Here is a 12177-nt window from a genome sequence, read left to right on the forward strand (position 1 = left end):
ATGAACTGTTTCAATGTACGGATGAACACGCGAGAGGTCTTTACTCAAGCAAAATAGCACTTTCCTCACGTTTATTTTCGTGAGGACTATCCTCTCGTTCTTTAACTTTGGGTGTAGGACTTTTAAAAAAACTCTAGATTTACTGTGTAAAAGTTTGGACAAACAGTTTGTTCGCTTGCAAACTGTTTGTAAACATTTTTTTCCAAAAACAATATGGCGGACCAGGCAAACAGTCAAACACAAAAAAGATGCGTGTCTGGTCTAGTTTGTTTGTTTGTCGTAGTCTGCTTAAGAAACATCATCTGAAAATGAGATTATATGAGCAACACCATAATAGTGTCAAATATTATAATGTCTTTATCTCACCAACAATTCAGCCAATTTTCAACTCAAAAAAAAAACTTTCGTGAAACTCGATTACATTATTTTTATTTTTTGAAATTAAAATTCGGTTCAAAAGCAGCAGACATCAAGGTAATTTAATGTTTGTAGGAGACTGTATGTCAGCATCATTGGACCAATATTCAATATTTTAAATGCAATTTACAGGAAATTTTCAGATCTCTTTGAAAAAATATTTTTTGGGCATGTTCAAGCTTGGTCAAAACCTTTACAGATAATAAAATACTTTTACTCGGTAACAATTTAAAAATTTATGTAGAGTTTTTTTTTTTATTGCATATTTCATTTTGTTACTTATAAAGAATTCAAAAATGCAATACTTTGTTCGATTCTGCAAAAAAAAAAACAACATTTATGCAAAATATTAGCATATCAGTTAAGGTTCAGGGGTCTCTGTAGAGCGATTATGTTTGTATTGAAATAGCTAAAACTTTGTAAAGTCAAAGTAAATGTCTCAAATTAAAACCAAAAGCTAATGTTAATCATGTCAAAACATTGTCGAAAGTTTATTTTTTTACCTTTATTTTTTCACATTAAGTAAAAGTGTGTTATGAATGTCCCCCCATCGCCATGGGAACCATATCTTATCAGTTGCTCCACAAACACACCTATCCAACACCTTCGATATTGATAAGTCTGGAAATCATCGAAACCCGTCACCCGAAAAGGGTTCAGTTCTAGCTGTGTGACGAGTTGTAACGGTTGACTTCCTCCATTAAAAAATGTGATAACTTTCCACCATCTCGCGATTAAAATTCCACTCAAAATGCATCGTAAGATCATATCTTTACTGCTCTGCTTCGCCGCAATCGGCATTCAGCTGGCATCCTCGCAAAGTAAGTTATCACAATCTGGGCCTGGAGATGAGTCATTAAATAACAACGTTTGCTGCTTCCGACAGGTTTGTCCAAGTGTTTCTTCCAGAAGACGTGCATCGAATGTCTGGACACGGACTACGCGTGCGCCTGGTGCACCGATGAGGTAGGTAAAAGTGGCCAAATTGCGTAATAAGGTCAGAGGATAAATTCTTGCGAAGGAACTCGAGCCAGTGACTTATCGCGTTTGGCATGGTGAAAGTTGATAAGAAACGCAACGTGTGGCGGATGATAACGTGCAATCAGCTATGGGGGACATCGATTAGAGCTTCAAGCGTGGTCCCAGGCGTCTGGGTGTACTGAAATATGCCGGTTTGTTTGTAAACAAGCCAAGGAAAAACAAACATGGCAAGGAACTGATAACGGGGCGTTCTTGGGTAGGGATTCGTCATGCCTGTTGAAAATATGTTTTCTTTTGGAGTTGATTGAACTAGGGCTAAAACCCAGTCTAGAACTGTTACAATGAAATAATATTTATCATTTGTAAGTTTGTTTTGAAATGATCAGAAAAACCTCTATAAATCCATGATTTTTAAAATATCTTAAACCTTCTTCCAGTCCTACGGCATGTACAAATCGCGCTGCATGACGCTGGATGACCTGCGCGCCAACAACTGCAGCGAGAGCGGCATCGAGACGAACTTCAACTTCAGCAAGCTCGACATCGTCCAGGACGATCCTCCGCGGGACTTTGACCGGGAGCGGCTGGAGGCGGTCCAAATAAGCCCGCAGCGGATCAAGCTTAAGCTGGGAAAGTGTGAGTTTGACTAGATGAGGTTGAAAATGGTACAATTTCTAACGGCTTGAGCATTTCAGTGGAACCGCACAGCTTCAAGTTCACGTACAGACCGGCCAAACACTACCCGTTGGATCTGTACTACTTGATGGATTTGACGTGGTCCATGAAGGACGATAGGGACACGTTGGTTAATATGGGGGATCAACTGGCGAAAGCGTTGGCGAACTTGACCGAGAACTACCGGCTGGGGTTCGGCAGCTTCATCGATAAGCCGATCATGCCTTTTATGCAGACGGAAGCTCACCGTCAGGCGAATCCTTGCATATCTGAGAGGGAGGTTTGCGAACCAACTTATGGTTTCAGACATCGTCTGCAAATCACCAAGAATACGGACAAGTTCATTGAAAAGCTTAAGACAAGCAACGTTTCGGCCAATTTGGACAACCTGGAGGGCGGTTTGGATGCGTTGATGCAGGTGTTGGTGTGTGGGGATCGCATTGGCTGGGGTGAGAACACCAGAAAGATTGTGATCTTGGCGACGAATGGATATCTGCACATGGCTGGAGATGGTCTTCTGGCGGGGATCACCGAGAGGAATGACAAGCAGTGCCATCTGTCACAAGAAGGGGAATACATGGGGACGTTACAGTATGACTACCCGTCTTTGGAAGAGATCTACCGGGTGCTGGTCAAGTCCAAAACGGCGGTGATCTTCGCCGTAACGGATGAACTGCAGGATTACTACCGTTCGCTGAACGACCTAATGTCGGAGTTTACCAGCGTCGGTGCACTGCAGGACGATTCCTCGAACATTCTCCAGCTTGTCAATACGGGCTACCGAGATTTTGTCAGAAAGGTAGAGTTCACAGACGACTCTCCAAGCTACCTTGAGATATCGTACAAAACGGACTGTGGTGGAATGTACACCAAGCCACAGCTGACCTCCAAGTGTGATAACATTGAGATCGGCAAGGAGTACGAATTCTTCGTTGAGGTTCGCTTGATCAACTATCCACCGGAGTCGGTGTCCAACCTTACGGTGAAGATCGAGGAAACACTGATCAGCAACGAAGGCGTGGAGCTGAAGATCGACCTGCGCCAGGCTTGCCAGTGTGAGCTGCAGAACGAACCGGTGACAGGAAGTGATCTCTGTACTGGAAATGGTGACTACAGCTGTGGAATGTGCACGTGCAAGCATGGATGGTGAGTTGACTTGATCTTATCGTATATGCGAGTTCAAACTCTTTTTGTTTCAGGATCGGCAAGACCTGCGACTGCAACCTGCAGCAGTTCGAGAGCAGCGTCGATCTGCTGAATCAGTGTCGTGGCGAGAGTGAGTTCGACGAACTCGGGCCGGTTTGTTCCGACCGCGGCGAGTGCTTCTGCGGACAGTGTCTGTGCAATCCGGGCTTCGAGGGACAACACTGCGAGTGTTCCGAGTGTACACCGTAAGTTGGGAGAAGATTTACCTAGCAAAACTGCAACGCTTTGATTTTCGTAGGATTTTCGGACTGATCTGCAGCGATCATGGAGTGTGTGACTGTGGTGCTTGTCAATGTCACGACGGATGGTCCGGAGAGGAGTGCGATTGCTCGACGGATCAGGGAACCTGTAAGGTACCCCAGAAAGAAGAGCTATGTTCGGGTCGTGGAGAATGCGTCTGTGGCAAGTGTACCTGCAGCGAGTCTTACTTTGGACCGTACTGTGAAGCAACAGCCGGAGCAGAATCCGAGCTATGCTCGTACTATGAGGACTGCGCCCGATGTGCGATTCACCAAAAGCTGGGAGAACAGTGTGACAATCTTGAAGCTGAGTGCAAAACGAAGCTGGGGTTGTACAGTGCAGAGTTCTTCGATACATTAGATGGTATGAACGATAACTATTAAAAGTATCAATTCACTTAAACTTTTCTCCACAGATACCTTAAACTGCACCGCTCGCATCACCCACAAGGAGCTAACCTGCGATTTCAAGTACACCTACGCGCTCGAAGATCACCAAACAATACTACGAATCCTCAACACAGACTGCTCCAAACTCAACATCCGAGCGGCAGGACTCATCATCGGAGCGCTAACGCTGCTGCTCGGGTTGATCGTAATTGCGCTGTTCAAGATCAAGCTGATGATCGACGAGCACCGCATGTACAGACAGTTTGAGCGTGAGCAGCAGGACCAGACGGCGTACGAGATGCAGAGTCCGCTGTACAAATCGCCCATTACTAGCTTTACGGTGCCCGAGGAGATGGCCGACAGTGAGTTGAAGTAGCGCCTTGCGGTAGGCAATCGTTCAAGCTACAGTGAGACTGTGATTTGAACGGTTATTTCAACTTTGAACTAGAGTACAGAGATCTTATTGATAAGGAAATCATCAAAACATACGTGTAAAGACAACCTAAGAAATAAACATTGGGCCTCGCAGTGATTACACCATGCTACGTGTAACGATGTATTTGTTGCTTTTTATTGCTACTCTCTTTCTAGAAAGAAACATATTTCCCCTTTCTCTCTCCATTCTATGCTTCGTCTGTATAACAACACATTCAACGAAACATCAGGCTGCGTTCTGAAGTCACCCCACCACAACAAAAGTTGTGTTGAGAATTATGCTCAAAAAAGAGAAGGCGATAAGGAGTTCAGCAAGTTTGGTCGCTACTTCTTGCCACTTGTTTCTATGGTGTTACTCAAATTACGTCGTTTCATTTCAGACATATGTTTGTAAAAAAGGTTATTTTAAATTGAAGGTTATGTTTAAAATTCTTTTTTATAATTAGCTAATGCCATTGTTTCATATATTATGTTATTTGTCATATTTTATGTTATTTGTTATTTGTTATTTGTTATTTGTTATTTGTTATTTGTTATTTGTTATTTGTTATTTGTTATTTGTTATTTGTTATTTGTTATTTGTTATTTGTTATTTGTTATTTGTTATTTGTTATTTGTTATTTGTTATTTGTTATTTGTAATTTGTTATTTGTTATTTGTTATTTGTTATTTTATTTTTTAAATTCAAGTCAAAGCATTACATAATGATTTTTGAATGAAAACAATTTTATCAACAAAAGGTCATTAAATTTTCACCAAAAATCCTATTTTCAACCACCGTCATCTCCACACCACCATGACCGGTCTCTGCCGGTCTTCTGGAAGACCCAGAGGCTCAATGAACAGTTGGTTGTTCTCTCCGTCCGTCCATCCATCGCCAGTTCTCTCTTGTCGTTCGCGGTGATCGGTCGCATCTTCTGCGCGGGACTTCCCACTCATTCGCCGATAGTGGTTGGGTGCGATCACCCTCCCTCATCCCTTGAATTGCTGGAAGTGAGTCAGTCCTTTCGGCAATCAGCTCTTTAAAACTTTTTCTGATTCTGGTTCTGGTAGTGAGCAACGAGAGCTTCTGTACTTGAGTGGAGAGAGTTTGTACGAACGTCGAGAATCAATTTCGTGCATAACTTTACAGTTGTTTTGCTGCTCTGCTTGGCGGTGCTGGATATGTTGGGCTGATTTGGAAGTGAAATTACGTTCTGATTTCGGGTTGGGTGCTTTAATTGAATGAATTAAGTGGTCAGGATGAAGTTGCTAGCATCGATTGCCGTTTTGGTGTCACTGTTTGGTGAGTATTTTCAAGCGAAACTATCCAAAAACGCATCTTGCATAAGAGTCACAACAAAAGCCCAAAGTCATTCTCAAACCTGCCCAGGAGAGAAATTCGAAGAAAAGCTCTCCTCAATCTCGGGAGAGTCGATAACCTCTAACCTTGGCAATGAAGTTGCGGCCAGGAGAGTGAATGAGTTTTAGCCGGTGTCTGCGTGGAGGAGAGAAACGAATCAGACACCAAAATATAGACAACGTGGTCTTTCCTCTTGCCGGCACTACACTATCGAGAAACAGGTTGACGTGTCCGGAGCCCATTCATACGAGATTTGCATGTTTCGGATGTATCAGCTGATTTCGATGCGCTTATCGCGAGCATCGATCGTTCGATGTTGCCACGAGAGGCATTTCACTGGACATTGCATGATGAAAGCTAATTTGTGATTTATTTTTTTCTATTTTATTTTCAGAATACTGCCACGTAGCACCAGGTAAGAATCAGTTAAAATTTACACAACATTCCATGTAAAACTAATCCACACTTCCAGTGTAGCCCGATTGTTGAGTCAAGCAGACCGAAACATTCGAAACACCCTCTAGCGCAAAAAAGAGCATTCTTCTTACCGTTGAAGTATTGCTAGTCGTTAATATTTTGCACCTTTTCATATCGTTAAGCGTGGCCGTGGTGAGAGTCGCGTAAATATAAACATAACGGTTTCGCTCTCATCGCGCGTATCCAGACTGATCCTGGAATGTTTGCGCTCCAGCTGTGAATTTGAATGGTTGCGCCATTCGCTTTCATGTGATGTCATGGCGCCTTTTTATGGCACTATCACGTTTTTTTAGTCTAGACTTTTTCTTTTAAAGAAATAGTGAATATTAACATCAAATCTCTGTTAGTAAAAAAAATGTGTTTCTTACAATTACGATTGACTTTATATATTTTAAAATTATCAATTCCCACGTTCTTCCAGCATTCGGCGATGCCTTCCAGCTGGGCACGGAGCAAACGTACAGCTACTTGAACGAGGTCCGTGCGGGAAGCGCCCAGAATGCCTCCCTCACGGTTGGGTACACCGTCCGGGCCAAAGTGCGCTTGGCCACGGTTTGGGGCGACGACGAACACAAGTTGCTGCGTATAAAGGTTTGATTAGTTCATTTAAGAGTTTTGACAAAATACAGATTTGACAAATTTCGTTTCAGATTGAGGATCCCACGCTGTACACGACACCTGGAGATGTAAAGCGGGTGACTTCGCTGTCGAGCTCTAGCGAGGCACCGTTCTACGTGTACTGGAACCTGGGTTACGTGAAGACGATTTATCTGAAGGACAAGGAGAACGATGCATCGCTGACCAACTTCCGGAAGGGAGTTGCAGCGCTGTTCCAGTACCAGATCTTGGACGGGCAGTACGTCGAGGAGGATCCCTCGGGCAAGTGCGATGTTCAGTACACGTCCCACTCGACGACTCGTTACCATAAGGCGAAGAACAACTGCGAGTTCGGTGGGGAACGTTTTGAACGGACTGAGTATCCACTGAGAAGTTTGAAAAGGCAGGCTCGTAGCACGGACTTTACCGTCAGTACGGAGGGAACGCTGGAGAAGGTTGTAGCGCAGGATTATTTGAAGTACTTGGTGAATGCTTACGACAACTTGGGTGCGTTTGTGGAGTCGATCACACGGCTGGAGATCGAAGAACGCAACGGCAAGGTTGCTACACTGGAAGGCAAGACCGTTGAGGAAGCCGTGAAGACGTTGGATGTTAAGCCGTCTGGACTGCTGTCGGAGGATTACGAAGCTAAGGTCGAAGTAGATGGCCTTGTTAAGTTGATTAAGGATGTCAAGAAGAGCCTCACGAACGAACGCATCGGCAAGCACGAGTCGTCGTCCGCTTTGCTCCAACTGATTCAAGCTGGACGTAGGACGAAAACTGAAGATTTCGCGCGCATTCTCAAAGCCAAAACTATGAAGGAACAACAAGGCCAGCTGTTGGACCTTCTGGGTGCTATTCAAACCGAAGAATCTCACGAGGCTGCAAAAAGTTTGCTGATTTACGACGACGATGAAGCACTGTATCTCGCAGAGCGATACCTGCAAGCGCTTGCCGTTGGAGCCCGCCCGAAGAAGGCCGTTATTGAAGATCTGTTTGCAACTGCTGAAAAACAGCCCAAAAATGACAAATTTTTCGACACACTTGTTCAAACAGTAGCATCTCTAGCTCATCGCTACGCGAAGCTGCCTGGCAATTCGTTCGATACAGAGTTGGTAGATAAGGTCAAGGACTTTTTGCTTCAACAGCTGGAGCAATGTAAAAAGGATGAGTGCAAGCAGAAGTTCATACGCGGACTGCACAATCTGAAATCGCCCAAAACGCTGGACACGCTGACGAAGCTAGCCCTGGAAGGTTCGGCAAAGATCAGCGTAGCCGCGATGAAGGCCCTCCGATCGTTTTCCGTGTTTTTGTGGAACGATGACTTCAAAGCGATCTTCGAGGACATATTCTTCCAGGTATCGAAGAAGTACGATTCCAGCGCACGTGCGCTGGCGTTGGACATTCTTCTGGATCTCAAGCCGGACTTGGACGAGCTAACTCACCTTATTCAGCACCTGAAGTCCTCGGACAAAGTTTACGAAGTGAAGCAATACCTGCTGCAGAAGTTGCGGATGCTGGCGGACCGCTGTCCGGACTTTGCCGATATGCTGCGAAAGGTCATTCTGCGAGATTCCAAGCTGAACAACTACCACGTGCTCGGTGCACGGGGATTGTCCACCGCCCTCACCAGAACCTACTCCACGGTTCCGTCGTTCAACGCATCGCTGGAATCACTCCAGGAAATGAGCGGAGGAGTGCTGAAGCGAGGAGTCGTCGATCTTGCGCTTGAGGTTGGAGAAGAGAAGTTCAGCATGTTCACGCTGGGGCTGTTCGCCGGTGGAATGTCCTCCTTCGTCAGCAGTGGAGATGACGAGGAGAATGAAGACGATTCTGACGCCATTGCCGGGATGGAATTGACGGTTCAGGGCTCGGTGCTACGACCTCTGGTGTTTTTCGACGGTAAGGGTGAACTCATGGGACACGTTTGGAGTGGAACCGCTTCGCAACCGACTCCAGCTTATCAGGCTACCACCCTGCTGCAGGACAACGAGGAACGGTACGCTCTTCAAAACGGTGCTACTTTGAAATTGAGCACGTTGGGCGCCATTTCGATCGACTTGAACGGACAGGTTACGATGAGCCTTTGGGGACGGAATGCACAGTCCAAGGTGGAACAAAAGTAAGTTTCATCTATAAAGAATATCTTCAAGGTCTCCAAATAACGATCACACTCTTTATTCCAGCACCGGAATCGCCCTCCAAGGAAGCCTGCTCCTCCAAACCTCCTTCGTTAAGCTTTCCGTTGAGTTCGACGTCAACCAAGAACCCCAACTTCACCTCTCGTCCGATCTGGACTTTTCCTCGGACACCTCGCTCTGCATGAAGCTGATGCAGTCGGACAGTGTGCTTAACAAGCGTACCGTCAAAACGGTATCCATTCCGGGCTCCAAGTTCCGCAAGGTCCAAACAACGAGCAGTTCGCGCAAGATCGCGGGCCTGACGCATGCGCTCAACCAAAAGAACAACGACATGTGCAGCAAGATCGCGAAGAGCTGATCGGAGGTGAGTGGTGGGAGAAGGAAGCGGGACGAGAAGCAGCCGGAGGAGAGCTGGTCCAGGGCGACCGAAGCTACCATATTGCTCCCAAAAATTACTGTTTAGAAATGAAGTAAAATGTGTATTGGAGAATTTAAAGACTTCCATGAAAAATAAATAAACTGAAATGACAAATTGTGGTAAGGAGAGAACTGGTGCTTTTGAGCTGTACAGTTGGTATGTGATTAGGTTGATTTGCAAATAAAACTGGGATAAGTTATGGAAATGCTTGTATTTGACTTTATATTTGTAGATAAAATCCTATATTTCCTATATACATAATATGTAAAAGATTAACGGTGTACATCAACCAGAGCTTTTGCACCCACATTTTTGTTACAGACATTTTAGTATTTTCAAAACTACGGGTACTATCGACATATTTTTTACTCATCCCCTAAAATACTGTCCACAAAGTAATTTGTAACAAAGTTTGACTAATTCTACAATCCCGTTGTTGCGGGATTGGGTCCGCAAGTTTGAAAATTTTGGAACAAGAATACAACAACTTTTTTCGTTGCTGTGTACCCTTAAACTAAAAATTTGAGATTGACCCAAATTTGTTCAAGAGGTTTTATGGCTAAAAGTTTTGTCTGTTAATTACGAACGTAACGAAACCAAAAATTACAGTGCTTTTAAAAGTGAATAGATCATTTGTGACTATATTTTTTAAGCTATGGCTAATTTACTGGAATAGGCATATTTTCCACAATTTTTGGTTGGCTCGCTTGTTTCATTTCAAAACCGCATATCTCGAAGCTAAATCGTTCAAAACGACGAAGCGTTATGAATTTTTCATTTTATTTTTAATTGAAATTTTTGGAGCCAGACTAGGACCACTCTGATGGCCAAATAGAAAAAGAAAGTTTAATATTTAGTGAAGGAACTAACCTTAACCAAATTCGGGCCAATATAAAAGATTGAGTTTAAATATTCATAAGTAATTGCATTTGAATTGAAATCTAATAACAACGTTTTTTTAGCGTAATTGTCAGAAAACAGTCCAGATACGTTCACCCGAAGCCTCGATTAGAAGCCGTCATTTTAGAATTAAAATGAAATGAAGATTCGAATATTTTTCTGAGGACTTCGTCCAAGATAAACATACTTCGACATTGGCCTATTTACATTGTTTTGCTTAATTTTTCGAAAAAAATTGCCTAAAAATGCTTTTAACTTGCAAACGATAAACTTTATCATAAAATGTGTGAGGTCATTTTCGATTGCAAATATGATTTTTAATGTAAAAATGAATGTTTAAATTATTTTGGATATTTTTTCCTAAAATTCAAATTTTTTGTACCATATTTGGTTGTTTAGTCTTCTTCAACATATAAAAAATACGAAAATTTAAAAATTATTGTTTTGTGAATTAAAGTTTGAGTGATTAAAAGTCATACAAAAAATTGGGACTTATTATTTTTCGTGTGTCATAACATAAAACTTTGCCGGAGGATGGTGCCGATCAGAAAAAAAACTCTTCTCGTGTTGACCAGCTCGCAAAATTGGGTCCTAAAATGAAGCTTAGATTGCTGATATTATTGTTCACAGCGATAGAGCTTATTTTTCTGAGTACCATGACCCTTTGTTCGACCACAAAGAGTTTAACATTGATTTTTAAATCAATTTTGAAAAATTGCCCTCGCGGTCCTTCTTGACAGAAAAGCTCCTATTTGACAGCTCGTTCCAAGGGGACCATAGTTGATCCATCGAAAAAATGTTGTCTCGTCAAAAACAAATTTTGCATTAAAATGAAAAAAAAGTTATCAGAAATGGTTTTTAATCGTGTTTTTTACCGTTGTACATAAAAATTGACACAGGGTGTTTGGAAAAACAAATGATGCAAAGTGGCTTCTTTTGACATAAAGATTGCATGGACCGATGCATAGACATTGTTTTATTTTAATGAAAAATACTATTAAAAGTCGAATTGCGAATACGTAGATATGTAATTACTCATAGAGCTTAAGGTTTAGTTATGACCACTTGAACTGGGAATTTTCACCATTTTCGTGAGCTTGGAAATCTAGTTGTTACAATGATTCGATTTATCAAGCATTAAGGTACCATAATATGAACTGTTGCGGTATTTTCCAGGAAGGTGCTGTGTCCTATCCCTCGCCTAGACCAGACCAAAATCCATGATAAAGCTGTCAGACCAAATCTGTCAGACCAAGACTGTCAGACCAAAGAGCAAAAAGTAAACAATCTTGGTCTAAAACGTAGGTGCACACAAATCAAGAAAAGCAAATTTGAAAAAGAATTTTATTTTTTCAATTCCATGACTGGTTTTGGACTGCAAAATTGAATGTACGTCAGAAAATTATTAAACCATGCGGCGGCCTGTACACCGACAATTAAATAAGCAGTTAAAAGCCTTATTCTTTCACTTTAATTTTTGATCGCGTTTATGGTTTACACCTGAACAATCTTGAAATTATTTATACGGATTTGTGATTCCTCTCTTTCCATCATTCCCTTGGTATTTTCATTTATTTCAGCACCGGGTAGCTGTCAAACTTTGACAACATTCCTCTGTCATCGAATGTTATTCTTATGTCAACAACGCCATCACGCACACTTTTACTGTCCGTCACAACAACTTTTCGCATGTGTTGGTGTAATCTCCTCCTTTAAACTCTCTCTTTCCTTGCACAATTCTCTCGCTCGGTTTGTTCTTCTTGCAGTCCTCCGCGCTCTCTCCCGCTCACTCTCTGTGGGTTGTTTCTTCGGCGCTGGCTGGCTTTTATGTACAAACTCCTTCGATCGTCGTCATTTAATGCCAATCTTTGCATGAATTCGGTCCGCGTTTCGCGACTTTGCGTGTGTCAATCGGGTGGCAAGTTGGTGGATTCTTTCCCAGTTTGAAAAACGGTGCGT

General features: G+C 42.8%; 2 protein-coding genes across 3 annotated transcripts; both read left to right on the forward strand.

Moving 5' to 3' along the window:
- The first annotated feature begins 1072 nt into the window (after positions 1 to 1072).
- Positions 1073 to 4467, forward strand: LOC120425341 (integrin beta-nu). Its single transcript, XM_039589834.2, has 7 exons — positions 1073 to 1238; positions 1304 to 1383; positions 1836 to 2034; positions 2094 to 3219; positions 3273 to 3464; positions 3518 to 3882; positions 3935 to 4467. The coding sequence occupies exons 1-7, from the start codon at positions 1169 to 1171 to the stop codon at positions 4282 to 4284; spliced, it is 2382 nt and encodes a 793-aa protein (XP_039445768.1). The 5' UTR covers positions 1073 to 1168; the 3' UTR covers positions 4285 to 4467.
- A 752-nt stretch (positions 4468 to 5219) lies between these two features.
- Positions 5220 to 9523, forward strand: LOC120425337 (microsomal triacylglycerol transfer protein). Of its 2 annotated transcripts, XM_039589829.2 has the most exons (6): positions 5235 to 5336; positions 5476 to 5628; positions 6080 to 6100; positions 6584 to 6753; positions 6813 to 8881; positions 8946 to 9523. In XM_039589829.2, exons 2-6 carry the CDS (start codon positions 5586 to 5588, stop codon positions 9256 to 9258), a joined length of 2616 nt encoding a protein of 871 aa, XP_039445763.1. In that variant the 5' UTR covers positions 5235 to 5336; positions 5476 to 5585; the 3' UTR covers positions 9259 to 9523. The 2 variants fall into 2 exon arrangements, with proteins under 2 accessions (XP_039445762.1, XP_039445763.1); XM_039589828.2 differs by having other exon boundaries at positions 5220 to 5628.
- The last annotated feature ends 2654 nt before the right edge of the window (positions 9524 to 12177 follow it).

The sequence above is a fragment of the Culex pipiens genome, chromosome 2 (assembly GCF_016801865.2).
Source record: "Culex pipiens pallens isolate TS chromosome 2, TS_CPP_V2, whole genome shotgun sequence".
Taxonomy (NCBI): domain Eukaryota; kingdom Metazoa; phylum Arthropoda; class Insecta; order Diptera; family Culicidae; genus Culex; species Culex pipiens.

Coding starts and splice junctions, on each gene's coding strand:
- LOC120425341 (XM_039589834.2), top strand. CDS start 1,169: ATGCATCGTAAGATCATATCTTTACTGCTCTGCTTCGCCGCAATCGGC. Junction 1,384..1,835: donor GCGCCTGGTGCACCGATGAG/GTAGGTAAAAGT, acceptor ACCTTCTTCCAG/TCCTACGGCATGTACAAATC. Junction 2,035..2,093: donor CAAGCTTAAGCTGGGAAAGT/GTGAGTTTGACT, acceptor TGAGCATTTCAG/TGGAACCGCACAGCTTCAAG.
- LOC120425337 (XM_039589828.2), top strand. CDS start 5,586: ATGAAGTTGCTAGCATCGATTGCCGTTTTGGTGTCACTGTTTG. Junction 5,629..6,079: donor CGTTTTGGTGTCACTGTTTG/GTGAGTATTTTC, acceptor TTTTATTTTCAG/AATACTGCCACGTAGCACCA. Junction 6,101..6,583: donor ATACTGCCACGTAGCACCAG/GTAAGAATCAGT, acceptor ACGTTCTTCCAG/CATTCGGCGATGCCTTCCAG.